General features: G+C 55.3%; 1 protein-coding gene across 2 annotated transcripts in view; it reads left to right on the top strand.

Annotated features, from left to right (window-relative positions):
• The window catches only part of ilk (integrin-linked kinase), a 99,033-nt gene extending 78,319 nt beyond the window's left edge, over window positions 1–20,714 (top strand). For both annotated transcript variants that reach the window (XM_073044429.1, XM_073044428.1), the window contains exons 10-13: window positions 4,009–4,130; window positions 16,128–16,227; window positions 18,083–18,213; window positions 19,023–20,714. In XM_073044429.1, coding sequence (XP_072900530.1) covers window positions 4,009–4,130; window positions 16,128–16,227; window positions 18,083–18,213; window positions 19,023–19,172 — 503 coding nt within the window. In that variant the 3' untranslated portion in view covers window positions 19,173–20,714. The remainder of the gene's footprint in view (window positions 1–4,008; window positions 4,131–16,127; window positions 16,228–18,082; window positions 18,214–19,022) is intronic.
• Window positions 20,715–21,339: the final 625 nt, after the last annotated feature.

The raw sequence follows: 21,339 nt of genomic DNA, 5'->3' as shown, positions 1-21,339 counted from the left end.
GTGTTCGTCTGGGCCTGGCTGAGGGAGGAGTGTGTGTTCGTCTGGGCCTGGCTGAGGGAGGAGTGTGAGTTCGTCTGGGCCTGGCTGAGGGAGGAGTGTGTGTTCGTCTGGGCCTGGCTGTGGGAGGAGTGTGAGTTCGTCTGGGTCTCACTGAGGGAGGAGTGTGTGTTCGTCTGGGCCTGGCTGAGGGAGGAGTGTGTGTTCGTCTGGACCTGGCTGAGGGAGGAGTGTGAGTTCGTCTGGGTCTCACTGAGGGAGGAGTCTGTGTTCGTCTGGGCCTGGCTGAGGGAGGAGTGTGTGTTCGTCTGGGTCTCACTGAGGGAGGAGTGTGTGTTCGTCTGGGCCTGGCTGAGGGAGGAGTGTGTGTTCGTCTGGGCCTGGCTGAGGGAGGAGTGTGTGTTCGTCTGGGCCTGTCTGAGGGAGGAGTGTGAGTTCGTCTGGGCCTGGCTGTGGGAGGAGTGTGAGTTCGTCTGGGTCTCCCTGAGGGAGGAGTGTGTGTTCGTCTGGGCCTGGCTGAGGGAGGAGTGTGTGTTCGTCAGGGCCTGGCTGAGGGAGGAGTGTGAGTTCGTCTGGGTCTCACTGAGGGAGGAGTGTGTGTTCGTCTGGGCCTGGCTGAGGGAGGAGTGTGTGTTCGTCTGGGCCTGGCTGAGGGAGGAGTGTGTGTTCGTCTGGGCCTGGCTGAGGGAGGAGTGTGTGTTCGTCTGGGCCTGGCTGAGGGAGGAGTGTGTGTTCGTCTGGGCCTGGCTGAGGGAGGAGTGTGAGTTCATCTGGGCCTGTCTGAGGGAGGAGTGTGTGTTCATCTGGGTCTCACTGAGGGAGGAGTGTGTGTTCGTCTAGGCCTGGCTGAGGGAGGAGTGTGAGTTCGTCTGGGTCTCCCTGAGGGAGGAGTGTGTGTTCGTCTGGGCCTGGCTGAGGGAGGAGTGTGTGTTCGTCTGGGTCTCACTGAGGGAGGAGTGTGAGTTCGTCTGGGTCTCACTGAGGGAGGAGTGTGTGTTCGTCTGGGCCTGGCTGAGGGAGGAGTGTGTGTTCGTCTGTGCCTGGCTGAGGGAGGAGTGTGTGTTCGTCTGTGCCTGGCTGAGGGAGGAGTGTGAGTTCGTCTGGGCCTGGCTGAGGGAGGAGTGTGTGTTCGTCTGGGTCTCGCTGAGGGAGGAGTGTGTGTTCGTCTGGGTCTCACTGAGGGAGGAGTGTGTGTTCGTCTGGGCCTGGCTGACGGAGGAGTGTGAGTTCGTCTGGGCCTGGCTGAGGGAGGAGTGTGTGTTCGTCTGGGCCTGGCTGAGGGAGGAGTGTGAGTTCGTCTGGGCCTGGCTGAGGGAGGAGTGTGTGTTCGTCTGGGCCTGGCTGAGGGAGGAGTGTGAGTTCGTCTGGGCCTGGCTGAGGGAGGAGTGTGAGTTCGTCTGGGCCTGGCTGAGGGAGGAGTGTGTGTTCGTCTGGGCCTGGCTGAGGGAGGAGTGTGTGTTCATCTGGGCCTGGCTGAGGGAGGAGTGTGTGTTCGTCTGGGCCTGGCTGTGGGAGGAGTGTGTGTTCGTCTGGGCCTGGCTGAGGGAGGAGTGTGTGTTCGTCTGGGCCTGGCTGAGGGAGGAGTGTGTGTTCGTCTGGACCTGGCTGAGGGAGGAGTGTGTGTTCGTCTGGGCCTGGCTGAGGGAGGAGTGTGTGTTCGTATAGGCCTGGCTGAGGGAGGAGTGTGTGTTCGTCTGGGCCTGGCTGAGGGAGGAGTGTGTGTTCGTCTGGGCCTGGCTGTGGGAGGAGTGTGAGTTCGTCTGGGTCTCACTGAGGGAGGAGTGTGTGTTCGTCTGTGCCTGGCTGAGGGAGGAGTGTGAGTTCGTCTGGGCCTGGCTGAGGGAGGAGTGTGTGTTCGTCTGGGCCTGGCTGAGGGAGGAGTGTGAGTTCGTGTGGGCCTGGCCGAGAGAGAAGTGCGTGTCTGGTAGTGTTTGATGTTGTGTCTGTCTGGATATTTACATAAATATTGCTGTGTTGGCTGAATTGTTTAATGCTCTTGTAGATGTTACTGTCGTGATCAATGTTCATATTGCATCGTCCTTCAATTTCCTCTTTTTATTCAGTATATTTCTGTTGTTTTTCACTTCTTGATTTCTGTGTGTTATGTGTGTTTGGAATGACTATATTAAAGTTAAGTAAGTTGTTTTTGCTTGTTTATCCTATAATATTATATCCAGACAGTTATTATGGATTGTCCGATTTGTAATAACAGATTGGTCATAATATAATTTGTTGGTCTCTGACTCTAAGCTGGATCAGACTTGAATTTATGATAAGGTATGGTGTGTTTTATGAGTTTGTATTTTTAAGCAAGTTTTTGGTGAATGATGTTTGGCATTTGATTGTGCTTGTTTAGTAATCAGATTGAGTTATGTTAGAGCAATTTTTGGGTTTAGTACATTTACATTTAGCAGATGACTTTGGCCTCCAGTCATCAGCTCTGAGTATAGATTATGGATTTAATTTGGAGTGCAGTTCTGAACAATGGCTTCCTAAAAGCCGTGAATGCCAGACTAGACAATGTCTAGTGAAATGAATTAAAATTCATTTGAATGTCTGTGGTGTGCGTGCAAATCAGGAGGTGTGAAGTGTAGTTTCAAAGAAAGCATTGTAGATACATTGTAAATATGGAATTCTCCTTTTGATGTTTAGCACATAAAATATCAAGCTCCACGTTGGGCCAGCCAGATTGTTCGACTGAAAGCGTCTCCACTTAATGCCTGATGTACCTTGTTTTGTCGAATATCAAAGCTGCTTTGTATCTATCAGTTATTTTCTCTGCTAGTTTCATTCACACAGGTTAAACTGCTGCAGGATCCTGTAATGTGTTGGATTGTTTCTTGTTTCTCTTGGAATTTTTTGCATTTGTCTTCTTGAATTTGTTGGCGTTTTATTATGTACTTTTGATAATTTTTTTAGTGTTAACCACCTGGTCCTGTGTTGCCAAATAGAACCCCTCTGTTTCTGAGAAGATGTCTTCTACTCTGAGTCAGGCGACTGGCGCCTCTTTGTCGACATCTGGGCTGCTTGGATCCTGGGGATGTTTTCCACAGAGGGTCATGCTCTTCCATTGGTTGACTTTTTCTCCTGCAGTGATTATTTATTTTTCTGTGTTGTGCCCTCACTTAGGTTTAGAGATGTGACTTCTTATCAGAATTGAAATACTCTCATGGAGTGCTGAATTCTGTTTTCGTTGATGAAGATTTATCTGGTTGTTGTGTCAATTTTTATGCCTGTAATTGCTTAGGCAGCATTACTCTAAGTATGTTTGAGTGTACATCGTGTTTCCTAATAAAATTTCTCATTTCAGTTCTTATTTTTGTTTGTAACTTTTCCGGATTTACTGTGGACTAAGCTATTTTGCCAAAAGAATACATTAATATGGATATAGCAAAAGGGTTTATTCCCTTTGTTATATTTTTACTGTTGAGCTCTGTTTGCCAGAGTTTTGGAAGTCTTGAAGTGAATTCTGTTCAAAGTTTTCCCTTTATCACACTATGATCTGTTTTCTTTGCTTGTTGATATCCCAGATACTTGTATGGTTCCTAGTCATCCATCTGTTGTGTTGTATCCTGATGCTCGGTTTTATATTCTACCAGCTCTATTGCACCTTTCCTTATGTTTAATATTCTGCACTTATCCAGTCCAAAGTTCTTGTTTATATTTTTAGAAAATAGTTCTATTTGAATGAATTGTGTTATCTTTACTGATGAAGGAGCTTGTAATTTCAAATCTGCCACGTATAGAAGATGTGTCAAAAGTATAATTTGGTTGTCTCTGTTCTCATCAGTAAATTAGGTTATTATTATTATTTTTGTCTTTGTGACTGTTTTTCTGAAATTGTAACAATATTTGCTATTTGTGCTACGTGCTATGTGTTGTTGGGAATGTGCTTTGCACCTAGTCCCTGGAATAACACTGCTATATTTATGTGTGGTTGAATGATAATGGAACTTAAACTTGAAATTTGAAACTCCTGACTCCTCTGCACTCTCACTCTCCCCGTTACAGATTTTGTGGTGGATCAGAGCCAGGCGGTGAAGTTTGCCCTGGACATTGCCCGCGGCCTGGCCTTCCTGCACACCCTCGAGCCCCTTATCCCCCGGCAGTATGTCAATAGCAAGAGCATCATGGTGAGACTCCCCTCCTGCCCCCACTGCTCTGTCAATGAATGGGCCCCTGGATGGGGCTGGAGTGTCTGGTTATTGCAGTTGCAGCCATGGGCCGTTTTGGGTCCCTTATCTAAGAAAAGATGTGCTGGCATTGGAGAGGGCTCCAAAGGCAGTTCAGGAGAATTACTTCAGGAATGAAAGGGATAATCTATGAGGAGACTTTGATGGCTTTGGGCCTGTACCTGCTGGAGTTTAGGAGAAGGAGGATGGATCTCATTGAAACCTATGGAATATTGAAAGGCCTAGATAGTGTGGATGTGGAGAAGTTGTTTCCTATAGTGAGGGAGTCCAGGACCAGGGGACTGGGAGGGTTGGGATGGTTTGAATCAGCACTGTGGGGACAGGGAGGGTGGGGAACAGGGATTGGGGTGGTTTGTATCAGCTCTGTGGGGACTAGGAGGGTGGGGAACAGGGATTGGGGTGGTTTGTATCAGCTCTCTGGGAACTGGGAGGGTGGGGAACAGGGATTGGGGTGGTTTGTATCAGCTCTGTGGGGACTAGGAGGGTGGGGAACAGGGATTGGAGTGGTTTGTAGCAGCTCTCTGGGAACTGGGAGGGTGGGGAACAGGGATTGGGGTGGTTTGTATCAGCTCTGTGGGAACTGGGAGGGTGGGGAACAGGGATTGGGGTGGTTTGTATCAGCTCTGTGGGAACTGGGAGGGTGGGGAACAGGGATTGGAGTGGTTTGTATCAGCTCTGTGGGAACTGGGAGGGTGGGGGTCAGGGATTGGGGTGGTTTGTATCAGCTCTGTGGGGACTGGGAGGGTGGGGAACAGGGATTGGGGTGGTTTGTATCAGCTCTGTGGGGACTGGGAGGGTGGGGAACAGGGATTGGAGTGGTTTGTAGCAGCTCTGTGGGAACTGGGAGGGTGGGGAACAGGGATTGGAGTGGTTTGTAGCAGCTCTGTGGGAACTGGGAGGGTGGGGAACAGGGATTGGAGTGGTTTGTATCAGCTCTGTGGGAACTGGGAGGGTGGGGGTCAGGGATTGGGGTGGTTTGTATCAGCTCTGTGGGGACTGGGAGGGTGGGGAACAGGGATTGGGGTGGTTTGTATCAGCTCTGTGGGGACTGGGAGGGTGGGGAACAGGGATTGGAGTGGTTTGTAGCAGCTCTGTGGGAACTGGGAGGGTGGGGAACAGGGATTGGAGTGGTTTGTAGCAGCTCTGTGGGAACTGGGAGGGTGGGGAACAGGGATTGGAGTGGTTTGTAGCAGCTCTGTGGGAACTGGGAGGGTGGGGAACAGGGATTGGAGTGGTTTGTATCAGCTCTGTGGGAACTGGGAGGGTGGGGGTCAGGGATTGGAGTGGTTTGTATCAGCTCTGTGGGGACTGGGAGAGTGGGGGTCAGGGATTGGGGTGGTTTGTATCAGCTCTGTGGGGACAGGGAGGGTGGGGGTCAGGGATTGCGGTGGTTTGTATCAGCTCTGTGGGGACAGGGAGGGTGGGGAACAGGGATTGGGGTGGTTTGTATCAGCTCTGTGGGAACTGGGAGAGTGGGGATCAGGGATTGGAGTGGTTTGTATCAGCTCTGTGGGGACTGGGAGGGAGGGGGTCAGGGATTGGAGTGGTTTGTAGCAGCTCTGGGGACTGGGAGGGTGGGGGTCAGGGATTGCAGTGGTTTGTAGCAGCTCTGTGGGGACAGGGAGGGTGGGGAACAGGGATTGGAGTGGTTTGTATCTACTCTCTGGGAACTGGGAGGGTGGGGGTCAGGGATGGGAGTGGTTTGTATCAGCTCTGTGGGGACTGGGAGGGTGGGGGTCAGGGATTGGGGTGGTTTGTATCAGCTCTGTGGGAACTGGGAGGGTGGGGAACAGGGATTGGAGTGGTTTGTAGCAGCTCTGCGGGAACTGGGAGGGTGGGGAACAGGGATTGGGGTGGTTTGTATCAGCTCTGTGGGAACTGGGAGGGTGGGGAACAGGGATTGGAGTGGTTTGTAGCAGCTCTGTGGGAACTGGGAGGGTGGGGGTCAGGGATTGCAGTGGTTTGTATCAGCTCTGTGGGGACTGGGAGGGTGGGGAACAGGGATTGGGGTGGTTTGTATCAGCTCTGTGGGAACTGGGAGGGTGGGGAACAGGGATTGGAGTGGTTTGTATCAGCTCTGTGGGAACTGGGAGGGTGGGGGTCAGGGATTGGGGTGGTTTGTATCAGCTCTGTGGGGACTGGGAGGGTGGGGAACAGGGATTGGGGTGGTTTGTATCAGCTCTGTGGGGACTGGGAGGGTGGGGAACAGGGATTGGAGTGGTTTGTAGCAGCTCTGTGGGAACTGGGAGGGTGGGGAACAGGGATTGGAGTGGTTTGTAGCAGCTCTGTGGGAACTGGGAGGGTGGGGAACAGGGATTGGAGTGGTTTGTATCAGCTCTGTGGGAACTGGGAGGGTGGGGGTCAGGGATTGGAGTGGTTTGTATCAGCTCTGTGGGGACTGGGAGGGTGGGGAACAGGGATTGGAGTGGTTTGTAGCAGCTCTGTGGGAACTGGGAGGGTGGGGAACAGGGATTGGAGTGGTTTGTAGCAGCTCTGTGGGAACTGGGAGGGTGGGGAACAGGGATTGGAGTGGTTTGTAGCAGCTCTGTGGGAACTGGGAGGGTGGGGAACAGGGATTGGAGTGGTTTGTATCAGCTCTGTGGGAACTGGGAGGGTGGGGGTCAGGGATTGGAGTGGTTTGTATCAGCTCTGTGGGGACTGGGAGAGTGGGGGTCAGGGATTGGGGTGGTTTGTATCAGCTCTGTGGGGACAGGGAGGGTGGGGGACAGGGATTGCGGTGGTTTGTATCAGCTCTGTGGGGACAGGGAGGGTGGGGAACAGGGATTGGGGTGGTTTGTATCAGCTCTGTGGGAACTGGGAGGGTGGGGAACAGGGATTGGAGTGGTTTGTATCAGCTCTGTGGGGACTGGGAGGGTGGGGGTCAGGGATTGGAGTGGTTTGTAGCAGCTCTGGGGACTGGGAGGGTGGGGGTCAGGGATTGCAGTGGTTTGTAGCAGCTCTGTGGGGACAGGGAGGGTGGGGAACAGGGATTGGGGTGGTTTGTATCAGCTCTGTGGGGACTGGGAGGGTGGGGAACAGGGATTGGAGTGGTTTGTAGCAGCTCTGTGGGAACTGGGAGGGTGGGTGTCAGGGATTGGAGTGGTTTGTATCTGCTCTCTGGGGACTGGGAGGGTGGGGAACAGGGATTGGGGTGGTTTGTATCAGCTCTGTGGGGACTGGGAGGGTGGGGAACAGGGATTGGAGTGGTTTGTAGCAGCTCTGTGGGGACAAGGAGGGTGGGGGTCAGGGATTGGGGTGGTTTGTAGCAGCTCTGTGGGGACTGGGAGGGTGGGGGTCAGGGATTGGGGTGGTTTGTAGCAGCTCTGTGGGGACGGAGGGTGGGGAACAGGGATTGGAGAGGTTTGTAGCAGCTCTGTGGGGACAGGGAGGGTGGGGAACAGGGATTGGGGTGGTTAGTATCAGCTCTGTGGGGACTGGGAGGGTGGGGGTCAGGGATAGGGGTGGTTTGTATCAGCTCTGTGGGGACTGGGAGGGTGGGGGTCAGGGATGGGGTGGTTTGTATCAGCTCTGTGGGGACAGGGAGGGTGGGGGTCAGGGATTGGGGTGGTTTGTATCAGCTCTGTGGGGACTGGGAGGGTGGGGGTCAGGGATTGGGGTGGTTTGTAGCAGCTCTGGGGACTGGGAGGGTGGGGGTCAGGGATTGCAGTGGTTTGTAGCAACTCTGTGGGGACAGGGAGGGTGAGGAACAGGGATTGGAGTGGTTTGTATCAGCTCTGTGGGGACTGGGAGGGTGGGGGTCAGGGATTGCAGTGGTTTGTATCAGCTCTGTGGGAACTGGGAGGGTGGGGAACAGGGATTGGAGTGGTTTGTATCAGCTCTCTGGGGACTGGGAGGGTGGGGAACAGGGATTGCAGTGGTTTGTATCAGCTCTGTGGGAACTGGGAGGGTGGGGGTCAGGGATTGCAGTGGTTTGTATCAGCTCTGTGGGGACTGGGAGGGTGGGGAACAGGGATTGGGGTGGTTTGTATCAGCTCTGTGGGGACTGGGAGGGTGGGGAACAGGGATTGGGGTGGTTTGTATCAGCTCTGTGGGGACTGGGAGGGTGGAGAACAGGGATTGGAGTGGTTTGTATCAGCTCTGTGGGGACTGGGAGGGTGGGGGTCAGGGATTGCAGTGGTTTGTATCAGCTCTCTGGGAACTGGGAGGGTGGGGAACAGGGATTGGGGTGGTTTGTATCAGCTCTCTGGGGACTGGGAGGGTGGGGGTCAGGGATTGCAGTGATTTGTATCAGCTCTGTGGGAACTGGGAGAGTGGGGAACAGGGATTGGGGTGGTTTGTAGCAGCTCTGTGGGAACTGGGAGGGTGGGGAACAGGGATTGGAGTGGTTTGTAGCAGCTCTCTGGGAACTGGGAGGGTGGGGAACAGGGATTGGAGTGGTTTGTATCAGCTCTGTGGGGACTGGGAGGGTGGGGGTCAGGGATTGGGGTGGTTTGTATCAGCTCTGTGAGGACAGGGAGGGTGGGGAACAGGGATTGGAGTGGTTTGTATCAGCTCTGTGGGGACTGGGAGGGTGGGGAACAGGGATTGGGGTGGTTTGTATCAGCTCTGTGGGGACTGGGAGGGTGGGGAACAGGGATTGGAGTGGTTTGTATCAGCTCTGTGGGGTCTGGGAGGGTGGGGGTCAGGGATTGGAGTGGTTTGTAGCAGCTCTGTGGGGACTGGGAGGGTGGGGAACAGGGATTGGAGTGGTTTGTAGCAGCTCTGTGGGAACTGGGAGGGTGGGGAACAGGGATTGGAGTGGTTTGTAGCAGCTCTGTGGGAACTGGGAGGGTGGGGAACAGGGATTGGAGTGGTTTGTATCAGCTCTGTGGGAACTGGGAGGGTGGGGGTCAGGGATTGGAGTGGTTTGTATCAGCTCTGTGGGGTCTGGGAGAGTGGGGGTCAGGGATTGGGGTGGTTTGTATCAGCTCTGTGGGGACAGGGAGGGTGGGGGTCAGGGATTGCGGTGGTTTGTATCAGCTCTGTGGGAACTGGGAGAGTGGGGAACAGGGATTGGAGTGGTTTGTATCAGCTCTGTGGGGACTGGGAGGGTGGGGGTCAGGGATTGGAGTGGTTTGTAGCAGCTCTGGGGACTGGGAGGGTGGGGGTCAGGGATTGCAGTGGTTTGTAGCAGCTCTGTGGGGACAGGGAGGGTGGGGAACAGGGATTGGAGTGGTTTGTATCTACTCTCTGGGAACTGGGAGGGTGGGGGTCAGGGATGGGAGTGGTTTGTATCAGCTCTGTGGGGACTGGGAGGGTGGGGGTCAGGGATTGGGGTGGTTTGTATCAGCTCTGTGGGAACTGGGAGGGTGGGGAACAGGGATTGGAGTGGTTTGTATCAGCTCTGTGGGAACTGGGAGGGTGGGGGTCAGGGATTGGAGTGGTTTGTATCAGCTCTGTGGGGACAGGGAGGGTGGGGAACAGGGATTGGGGTGGTTTGTATCAGCTCTGTGGGAACTGGGAGGGTGGGGAACAGGGATTGGAGTGGTTTCTATCAGCTCTGTGGGGACTGGGAGGGTGGGGGTCAGGGATTGGAGTGGTTTGTAGCAGCTCTGGGGACTGGGAGGGTGGGGGTCAGGGATTGCAGTGGTTTGTAGCAGCTCTGTGGGGACAGGGAGGGTGGGGAACAGGGATTGGAGTGGTTTGTATCTGCTCTCTGGGAACTGGGAGGGTGGGGGTCAGGGATGGGAGTGGTTTGTATCAGCTCTGTGGGGACTGGGAGGGTGGGGGTCAGGGATTGGGGTGGTTTGTATCAGCTCTGTGGGGACAGGGAGGGTGGGGAACAGGGATTGGAGTGGTTTGTATCAGCTCTGTGGGAACTGGGAGGGTGGGGGGTCAGGGATTGGAGTGGTTTGTAGCAGCTCTATGGGGACTGGGAGGGTGGGGGTCAGGGATTGGGGTGGTTTGTATCAGCTCTGTGGGGACAGGGAGGGTGGGGGTCAGGGATTGCAGTGATTTGTATCAGCTCTGTGGGAACTGGGAGGGTGGGGGTCAGGGATTGGGGTGGTTTGTATCAGCTCTGTGGGAACTGGGAGGGTGGGGAACAGGGATTGGAGTGGTTTGTAGCAGCTCTGTGGGAACTGGGAGGGTGGGGGTCAGGGATTGCAGTGGTTTGTATCAGCTCTGTGGGGACTGGGAGGGTGGGGAACAGGGATTGGGGTGGTTTGTATCAGCTCTGTGGGAACTGGGAGGGTGGGGAACAGGGATTGGAGTGGTTTGTATCAGCTCTGTGGGAACTGGGAGGGTGGGGGTCAGGGATTGGGGTGGTTTGTATCAGCTCTGTGGGGACTGGGAGGGTGGGGAACAGGGATTGGGGTGGTTTGTATCAGCTCTGTGGGGACTGGGAGGGTGGGGAACAGGGATTGGAGTGGTTTGTATCAGCTCTGTGGGGACTGGGAGGGTGGGGGTCAGGGATTGGAGTGGTTTGTAGCAGCTCTGGGGACTGGGAGGGTGGGGGTCAGGGATTGCAGTGGTTTGTAGCAGCTCTGTGGGGACAGGGAGGGTGGGGAACAGGGATTGGGGTGGTTTGTATCAGCTCTGTGGGGACTGGGAGGGTGGGGAACAGGGATTGGAGTGGTTTGTAGCAGCTCTGTGGGAACTGGGAGGGTGGGTGTCAGGGATTGGAGTGGTTTGTATCTGCTCTCTGGGGACTGGGAGGGTGGGGAACAGGGATTGGGGTGGTTTGTATCAGCTCTGTGGGGACTGGGAGGGTGGGGAACAGGGATTGGAGTGGTTTGTAGCAGCTCTGTGGGGACAAGGAGGGTGGGGGTCAGGGATTGGGGTGGTTTGTAGCAGCTCTGTGGGGACTGGGAGGGTGGGGGTCAGGGATTGGGGTGGTTTGTAGCAGCTCTGTGGGGACGGAGGGTGGGGAACAGGGATTGGAGAGGTTTGTAGCAGCTCTGTGGGGACAGGGAGGGTGGGGAACAGGGATTGGGGTGGTTAGTATCAGCTCTGTGGGGACTGGGAGTGTGGGGGTCAGGGATAGGGGTGGTTTGTATCAGCTCTGTGGGGACTGGGAGGGTGGGGGTCAGGGATTGGGGTGGTTTGTATCAGCTCTGTGGGGACAGGGAGGGTGGGGGTCAGGGATTGCAGTGATTTGTATCAGCTCTGTGGGAACTGGGAGGGTGGGGGTCAGGGATTGGGGTGGTTTGTATCAGCTCTGTGGGAACTGGGAGGGTGGGGAACAGGGATTGGAGTGGTTTGTAGCAGCTCTGTGGGAACTGGGAGGGTGGGGGTCAGGGATTGCAGTGGTTTGTATCAGCTCTGTGGGGACTGGGAGGGTGGGGAACAGGGATTGGGGTGGTTTGTATCAGCTCTGTGGGAACTGGGAGGGTGGGGAACAGGGATTGGAGTGGTTTGTATCAGCTCTGTGGGAACTGGGAGGGTGGGGGTCAGGGATTGGGGTGGTTTGTATCAGCTCTGTGGGGACTGGGAGGGTGGGGAACAGGGATTGGGGTGGTTTGTATCAGCTCTGTGGGGACTGGGAGGGTGGGGAACAGGGATTGGAGTGGTTTGTATCAGCTCTGTGGGGACTGGGAGGGTGGGGGTCAGGGATTGGAGTGGTTTGTAGCAGCTCTGGGGACTGGGAGGGTGGGGGTCAGGGATTGCAGTGGTTTGTAGCAGCTCTGTGGGGACAGGGAGGGTGGGGAACAGGGATTGGGGTGGTTTGTATCAGCTCTGTGGGGACTGGGAGGGTGGGGAACAGGGATTGGAGTGGTTTGTAGCAGCTCTGTGGGAACTGGGAGGGTGGGTGTCAGGGATTGGAGTGGTTTGTATCTGCTCTCTGGGGACTGGGAGGGTGGGGAACAGGGATTGGGGTGGTTTGTATCAGCTCTGTGGGGACTGGGAGGGTGGGGAACAGGGATTGGAGTGGTTTGTAGCAGCTCTGTGGGGACAAGGAGGGTGGGGGTCAGGGATTGGGGTGGTTTGTAGCAGCTCTGTGGGGACTGGGAGGGTGGGGGTCAGGGATTGGGGTGGTTTGTAGCAGCTCTGTGGGGACGGAGGGTGGGGAACAGGGATTGGAGAGGTTTGTAGCAGCTCTGTGGGGACAGGGAGGGTGGGGAACAGGGATTGGGGTGGTTAGTATCAGCTCTGTGGGGACTGGGAGTGTGGGGGTCAGGGATAGGGGTGGTTTGTATCAGCTCTGTGGGGACTGGGAGGGTGGGGGTCAGGGATTGGGGTGGTTTGTATCAGCTCTGTGGGGACAGGGAGGGTGGGGGTCAGGGATTGGGGTGGTTTGTATCAGCTCTGTGGGGACTGGGAGGGTGGGGGTCAGGGATTGGGGTGGTTTGTAGCAGCTCTGGGGACTGGGAGGGTGGGGGTCAGGGATTGCAGTGGTTTGTAGCAACTCTGTGGGGACAGGGAGGGTGGGGAACAGGGATTGGAGTGGTTTGTATCAGCTCTGTGGGGACTGGGAGGGTGGGGGTCAGGGATTGCAGTGGTTTGTATCAGCTCTGTGGGAACTGGGAGGGTGGGGAACAGGGATTGGAGTGGTTTGTATCAGCTCTCTGGGGACTGGGAGGGTGGGGAACAGGGATTGCAGTGGTTTGTATCAGCTCTGTGGGAACTGGGAGGGTGGGGAACAGGGATTGGAGTGGTTTGTAACAGCTCTGTGGGGACTGGGAGGGTGGAGAACAGGGATTGGAGTGGTTTGTATCAGCTCTGTGGGGACTGGGAGGGTGGGGGTCAGGGATTGCAGTGGTTTGTATCAGCTCTCTGGGAACTGGGAGGGTGGGGAACAGGGATTGGGGTGGTTTGTATCAGCTCTCTGGGGACTGGGAGGGTGGGGGTCAGGGATTGCAGTGATTTGTATCAGCTCTGTGGGAACTGGGAGAGTGGGGAACAGGGATTGGGGTGGTTTGTAGCAGCTCTGTGGGAACTGGGAGGGTGGGGAACAGGGATTGGAGTGGTTTGTAGCAGCTCTCTGGGAACTGGGAGGGTGGGGAACAGGGATTGGAGTGGTTTGTATCAGCTCTGTGGGGACTGGGAGGGTGGGGGTCAGGGATTGGGGTGGTTTGTATCAGCTCTGTGGGGACAGGGAGGGTGGGGAACAGGGATTGGAGTGGTTTGTATCAGCTCTGTGGGGACTGGGAGGGTGGGGAACAGGGATTGGGGTGGTTTGTATCAGCTCTGTGGGGACTGGGAGGGTGGGGAACAGGGATTGGAGTGGTTTGTATCAGCTCTGTGGGGTCTGGGAGGGTGGGGGTCAGGGATTGGAGTGGTTTGTAGCAGCTCTGTGGGGACTGGGAGGGTGGGGAACAGGGATTGGAGTGGTTTGTAGCAGCTCTGTGGGAACTGGGAGGGTGGGGAACAGGGATTGGAGTGGTTTGTAGCAGCTCTGTGGGAACTGGGAGGGTGGGGAACAGGGATTGGAGTGGTTTGTAGCAGCTCTGTGGGAACTGGGAGGGTGGGGAACAGGGATTGGAGTGGTTTGTATCAGCTCTGTGGGAACTGGGAGGGTGGGGGTCAGGGATTGGAGTGGTTTGTATCAGCTCTGTGGGGTCTGGGAGAGTGGGGGTCAGGGATTGGGGTGGTTTGTATCAGCTCTGTGGGGACAGGGAGGGTGGGGGTCAGGGATTGCGGTGGTTTGTATCAGCTCTGTGGGGACAGGGAGGGTGGGGAACAGGGATTGGAGTGGTTTGTATCTACTCTCTGGGAACTGGGAGGGTGGGGGTCAGGGATGGGAGTGGTTTGTATCAGCTCTGTGGGGACTGGGAGGGTGGGGGTCAGGGATTGGGGTGGTTTGTATCAGCTCTGTGTGAACTGGGAGGGTGGGGAACAGGGATTGGAGTGGTTTGTATCAGCTCTGTGGGAACTGGGAGGGTGGGGGTCAGGGATTGGAGTGGTTTGTATCAGCTCTGTGGGGACAGGGAGGGTGGGGAACAGGGATTGGGGTGGTTTGTATCAGCTCTGTGGGAACTGGGAGGGTGGGGAACAGGGATTGGAGTGGTTTGTATCAGCTCTGTGGGGACTGGGAGGGTGGGGGTCAGGGATTGGAGTGGTTTGTAGCAGCTCTGGGGACTGGGAGGGTGGGGGTCAGGGATTGCAGTGGTTTGTAGCAGCTCTGTGGGGACAGGGAGGGTGGGGAACAGGGATTGGAGTGGTTTGTATCTGCTCTCTGGGAACTGGGAGGGTGGGGGTCAGGGATGGGAGTGGTTTGTATCAGCTCTGTGGGGACTGGGAGGGTGGGGGTCAGGGATTGGGGTGGTTTGTATCAGCTCTGTGGGGACAGGGAGGGTGGGGAACAGGGATTGGAGTGGTTTGTATCAGCTCTGTGGGAACTGGGAGGGTGGGGGTCAGGGATTGGAGTGGTTTGTAGCAGCTCTATGGGGACTGGGAGGGTGGGGGTCAGGGATTGGGGTGGTTTGTATCAGCTCTGTGGGGACAGGGAGGGTGGGGGTCAGGGATTGCAGTGATTTGTATCAGCTCTGTGGGAACTGGGAGGGTGGGGGTCAGGGATTGGAGTGGTTTGTAGCAGCTCTATGGGGACTGGGAGGGTGGGGATCAGGGATTGGGGTGGTTTGTATCAGCTCTGTGGGGACTGGGAGGGTGGGGGTCAGGGATTGGGGTGGTTTGTATCAGCTCTCTGGGGACTGGGAGAGTGGGGGTCAGGGATTGGAGTGGTTTGTATCAGCTCTGTGGGGACAGGGAGGGTGGGGGTCAGGGATTGCAGTGATTTGTATCAGCTCTGTGGGAACTGGGAGGGTGGGGGTCAGGGATTGGAGTGGTTTGTAGCAGCTCTGTGGGAACTGGGAGGGTGGGGAACAGGGATTGGAGTGGTTTGTATCAGCTCTGTGGGAACTGGGAGGGTGGGGAACAGGGATTGGAGTGGTTTGTAGCAGCTCTGTGGGGACTGGGAGTGTGGGGGTCAGGGATTGGAGTGGTTTGTAGCAGCTCTGTGGGAACTGGGAGGGTGGGGGTCAGGGATTGGAGTGGTTTGTATCAGCTCTGTGGGGACTGGGAGGGTGGGGAACAGGGATTGGAGTGGTTTGTAGCAGCTCTGTGGGAACTGGGAGGGTGGGTGTCAGGGATTGGAGTGGTTTGTAGCAGCTCTATGGGGACTGGGAGGGTGGGGGTCAGGGATTGGGGTGGTTTGTATCAGCTCTGTGGGGACTGGGAGGGTGGGGGTCAGGGATTGGGGTGGTTTGTATCAGCTCTGTGGGAACTGGGAGGGTGGGGAACAGGGATTGGAGTGGTTTGTAGCAGCTCTGTGGGGACAAGGAGGGTGGGGGTCAGGGATTGGGGTGGTTTGTAGCAGCTCTGTGGGGACTGGGAGGGTGGGGGTCAGGGATTGGGGTGGTTTGTAGCAGCTCTGTGGGGACGGAGGGTGGGGAACAGGGATTGGAGAGGTTTGTAGCAGCTCTGTGGGGACAGGGAGGGTGGGGAACAGGGATTGGGGTGGTTAGTATCAGCTCTGTGGGAACTGGGAGGGTCGGGGAGATCAATTTTAAAGGGAAGACTCCCCACCATGGTTTACGCAGGCTCTTTCTTGGCCAGGTGAGAAGGTATTAGTGGGTGGGGATGATGTCACCCGCCCCTCCCCACAACGCGGTTGCTTCTTTGGGAGGGGAGGGGTGGGGACCAGAGAGAGTACAGGGTAGGGAAGGCGAGGGAACAGGAGGAGTGTGAGGTAATGGGTGTGAAAGGGGGACTGGAGGAAGGGGCAGGTGGGGTATGTCTACAGCTCGGACCCAGGGGTGCGAGCCATGACTGCTGGTAGATTGGAGAGGACGCTCATGTTGTTGAAGAGCTCACTGTGTGCCTCAACTAAAGAGGAATGGGATCACAGCTGGGCATGACTGGGGGCTGCCTTCCCCCCTTAGCCCTACTCCTGGCTGCTTTCTCTGAAAGAGGGCAACCTGGAATGTGGGACAGGTCTCTTCCCCCACCCCGCTCTGCCCTGTGTCACAGGTGTGACTCTCTGTTTCCCACTCACAGATAGACGAGGATATGACTGCCAGGATCAGCATGGCCGATGTCAAGTTCTCCTTCCAGTGTCCTGGCCGGATGTACGCTCCTGCGTGGGTTGCTCCTGAAGGTGAGAATCAGCCGCAGTGTTTGGTGCTGAGTCCAGCTGGGGACGCGGCAGAGAGTGGGGAACGGCCACACCTCAAGTGAGGAGTGGTGATCAAGGTAACAGCTGGAGATAAGGAAGTAATTGAATGTAAGGTCATTGAATGCTACAGCACTTAAACAGGACTTTTAGCCCAGTTAGTCCATGCTGAACTGTTATTTTGCTGAGTCCCATTGACTTGCACGTGGACAATAGGCCTCCACTCATTTCCCATATACGTACCTGTCCAAATTTCTCTTTAAAAGTTGAAACTGAATCCACATTCACCACTTCCACTGACAGCTTGTTCCACATTTTTGCCACTCTCATGTTCCCCTTGAACATTTCACCTTTTACCTTTAACCCATGACCTCTAGTTCTAGTTTCACCCAACCTCAGTGGAAAAAGCCTGTTTGCATTTACCTCGTCAGGAATGTATTGACTGATTCGGCTGGCACCCCAGGGTGCTGCAACTGAGGAGTTCAGGTTCAAGTTTAGTTCTCATTCAGCCATACATGAATACCCAGAAATTCAGCCAAATGAAACAGCGTTACTCCAGGGCCAAGATGCAAAACAGTACCAACAGTCACACACAGCACAAGGCAGAAATGACACATGTAAGATACAGTAAACATACAGTCACGTTACAAAAAAATAAACTGATGGGATTTATACTCCTGTCAGACCATGAAATGTGTGCAAGGTCGAGCAGCATGTGAGGAGAGTAAAGCACAGTTAATGTCCCAGATTGAGGCCCTGTTGTCAGACTGGGAGTTGTGGGGAAGACATTGAGGGTGGGGCAGGGAGGTGTGGGGTGGACAGGACGGGGGGTGGGGGTTTAATGTCTGACAGGGTTAGTGTGAGGGGCTGTAGCGTCGCTCTTGTAGATCTGGTTGAGGACACAACTAGAGAGGAAAAAATGAAGAGGCAGGGTCAGAGAGATGGAGAGGCTGTGAGAGGGGGGTCAGATCTTATGGAAACGATCTTGAGAAGTGAATGTCAAAACAGGCCCTTTGGCCAATTGAGTCTATGCTGACCATCAACACTGCACCCACTTCCTTCTCCCCACATCTGGCCCCAGATTCCACTTCTCACCCACACACTGGGATAATTTACAGCGGCCGCTGAGCTGCATGTCGTTGGGATGTGGGAGGGAGCTGTAGCACCTGGGGAAGCTCACATGTTCACAGGGAGAGTGTGCATACTCCACACAGACAGTGCCTGAGCTGGGGGTTGAACCTGGATCTCTGAAGCTGTGTGACAGTGGCACTACGAGCTGCACCAGTGCGCTGGGCAGAGGGGAAACGGAAGACGCCAGCGTTGCTGCTGAGGTGGTCATTCCACCTTTCGATGTTGCACACGGTAACAGGCCCACGCTGCCCAATGACCCAATGACCCATCAGCCCTCTAACTCGTACATCTTTCGAATGTGGGAGGAAATCGGAGCACCCAGAGGAAACCCACGCAGTCACAGAAAACGTACAAAGTCCTTACAAACAGTGGTGGGAATCGTGCCCGGATTGCTGGCAATGTAAAGCAGTGTGCTAACCATTACGCTATTGTGCCACCCAACATCAGAGTAGCCTACGATGAGCGTGTCGTGCGCCTCGGGAGATGAGATACCCCGTCCCTCTATCCCATCGTTAGTGTTGTTGTGAGGATTGGGTAGGTCTGCCAGGCTGGCAGGAACTGTGTTCCTGCCCTATTCCTATCTGCGGCCTTTTCCATCTTGCCTAGCCCCCCTGTCGTGTACACAGAATTGTTTCTGCCCTGTCTATTCCTGACTTCCTGCACGAAGAGCTGTTCCCGTGCTGCCTAACCCTATTTTCTCCACACATAGCCCTTCAGAAGAAGCCAGATGAGATTAACCGGAGGTCGGCGGACATGTGGAGCTTCGCCATTCTCCTGTGGGAGCTGGTCACCCGTGAGGTGCCCTTCGCTGATCTCTCCAACATGGAGATTGGGATGAAGGTGAAGTGGGCAGCAGTGGTGTGGGAGACGAGTCCACCCCATGGGCAGACTCCATGTGGGAGGGATGGTACTGAGGGAGGGTCACACTGGGAGGGGTGGTACTGAGGGAGGGTCACACTGGGAGGGTTGGTACTGAGGGAGGGTCACACTGTGGGAGGGGTGGCATTGAGGGAGGGTCACACTGTGGGAGGGGTGGTACTGAGGGAGGGTCACACTGGGAGGGGTGGCATTGAGGGAGGGTCACACTGTGGGAGGGGTGGCATTGAGGGAGGGTCACACTGGGAGGGGTGGTACTGAGGGAGGGTCACACTGTGGGAGGGGTGGCATTGAGGGAGGGTCACACGGGGGTGGTACTGAGGGAGGGTCACACTGGGAGGGGTGGCATTGAGGGAGGGTCACACTGTGGGAGGGGTGGCATTGAGGGAGAGTCACACTGGGAGGGGTGGTACTGAGGGAGGGTCACACTGGGAGGGGTGGCATTGAGGGAGGGTCACACTGGGAGGGGTGGCATTGAGGGAGGGTCACACTGGGAGGGGTGGCACTGAGGGAGGGTCACACTGGGAGGGTTGGTACTGAGGGAGGGTCACACTGTGGGAGGGGTGGCATTGAGGGAGGGTCACACTGGGAGGGGTGGCACTGAGGGAGGGTCACACTGGGAGGGTTGGTACTGAGGGAGGGTCACACTGTGGGAGGGGTGGTACTGAGGGAGGGTCACACTGTGGGAGGGGTGGCATTGAGGGAGGGGGTTACTAGTCAGAGCTGCCCCTGCTGGTAGGGTGGATCCACTGGAACTGTGTTGCCATCAACAGGTGGCACTGGAAGGGCTGCGGCCCACCATTCCGCCGGGGATCTCCCCCCACGTCTGCAAGCTGATGAAGATCTGTATGAACGAGGACCCGGCCAAGAGACCCAAGTTTGACATGATTGTACCCATCATGGAGAAGATGCAGGAGAAGTAGTGAGGGGATGCCATCAAGGAAGCCCCCCCCCTTCTATTCCCCTCCTCCTTATGGCCCCAGAACCCTTACACAGCCCCTGTGGCTGCCCCATCAGGCTCTGTGTTTACCGAGGGGGTGTTGCCCGCTTCCCATCACTGCAGCTCACTTCCCCCACCCTAGGGCTGTCACATCACCTCCCACGGAGAGCAGTCCACTCTGAACGTCAGCAGCCCAGCCGCCAGACTCTACCCCAACTGTCAAATTCATCGGCCTGGTCACTGTGAGTCTCACTGACCCCCAGGGGGGGGGGTTCAGCCAAGGCTCCTGCTCTCCATCATGGCCCAGTGACCCCTTCCCTGGGTCACAGCGAGTGGAAGTGGTGGAGAATCAGTCAAGTGTCCTATTCCACTGGCCCAGTAGACCAGAGCATGGTTGCCTTACTCCATCGCCTCACTGCTGGTGGTGGCACAGATATGCCCTCGGTGCCCCTCCTTGCAATGATCAACCCCTTCAGCAGGAGTCAGAGAGGGCAGCTCCTTGCCATCAGGGGCTCGTGTCACTGGCAGTGTACCCAGAGCTTTCCCTACATCTGATGCCATTCTTTGGCAATATATCCAGTGGCTCCCCAAACCCACACCTAGTACCATTTACCTGCAGTGTACTTAGTGCCTCCCCAACCTCACAACCAGTGCTATTCACTGTAGTGTTTCCAGTGTCTCTGGAACCCACATTCAGTGCTAATCACTGGCAAAGTATCCAGTGCAATTCACTGGCAGTGTAATTCAGTGCCTACCATTGGCTCCATATTGGTGCTATTCACTGGCAGTGTTTCCAGTGCCTCCCCAGACCCACCCCCAGTGCTATTCAGTGGCAGTTTGTCCAGTGCCTCACAAAGCTACACCTAATGCTATTCAGTGGCAGTTTGTCCAGTGCCTCCCCAGACCCACACCCAGTGCTATTCACTGGCAGTGTTTCCAGTGCCTCACAAAGCTACACCCAGTGCTATTCACTGCAGTGTATCCCATGCCACTCTCTGGCAGTGTAATCCAGTGCCTATTGCTGGCCCCACATTTGGCTGGTGCCCGTCACCACTGGGTGCCTGTCAGTGTTGGGGGGGGGGGCATTTGGCTTCTTTGCCCACTCCAAGTTCCCAGCATTCTCCCAACCTGATCCTAGAGTTCCAGGAGCGAAGGTCATTCTCCTGATCTGGCCCCAACCCCAAAGTTCCAGGAGAGAAGTTTGGTGTCCCAGGTGAAGGGCCGACTCACTCGGACTCTCTCCATTGGATGGGGCCAGACTGTTGCCCCTCCCACTGATAATCACTGTGGTGTTTGTCCCCACAGCCCCTGTGCCTTGAGCGGGATCTGGAGACCTCATGCCTATATCCCTGTCCCTTGCTCTGACTTCTCTTATCCGTTGTTCTGAACTCACCGCTGTCCTCAAACGGAGCTTGCTGATCATTTATCTAATTTATAAACCACTTTTATTTCCAATTTCTTATTGTATCACTGCTGTTTTATCAAAAATATAACGCGATTTTGCATTAAAGAGGATAGATTTCCAGATCGTATTGTGCATTTGTGTATTACAACACTGTCAATAAGAGCAAGACCCTTAACAGTGTTGATGAGAAGAGGGATCTTGGGGTCAAAGTTCATAGCTCCCTGAAAGTGGCTACACACTTGACAGAGTAGTTAAGAAATCATCTGGCATGCTTGCCCCTTATTAGTTGAAGAATTAAGTTCAAAAGTTAGGAAGTTACGTTGCAGCTTTATAAAATTTTAGTGAGGCCACATATGCATGCAGTTTTGGCTGCCCCATTGGAGGAAGGATGTGAAGGCTTTGGAGAGGCTGCAGAAGAGGTTCACCAGGATCCTGCCTGGATTAGATGGCATGTGCTACAAAGAAGGGTTGGACAAAAAGATGTTTTCTCTGGAGCAGGGGAGGCTGAGGGGAGATCTGCTAGAGTTTAGAAGATTATGAGAGGCATAGATAGAGTAGACAGATGGTATCTTTTCCCCAGGGTTGAAATTCTAATACTGTACAGAGGGCATGTATTTAAAGAGAGAGGGGGTAATTTCAAAGGAGATGTGAAGGGCAAGGATTTTTACACAGAGTGGTGGGTGCCTGGGGTGGGGGTAGAGACAGAAACATTAGAGACTTTTAAGGGATGGTTACACAGGTACAT

This window comes from Hemitrygon akajei, chromosome 4 (assembly GCF_048418815.1).
Source record: "Hemitrygon akajei chromosome 4, sHemAka1.3, whole genome shotgun sequence".
Lineage (NCBI taxonomy): Eukaryota > Metazoa > Chordata > Chondrichthyes > Myliobatiformes > Dasyatidae > Hemitrygon > Hemitrygon akajei.
This window is presented reverse-complemented; position numbering and strand designations above follow the sequence as displayed.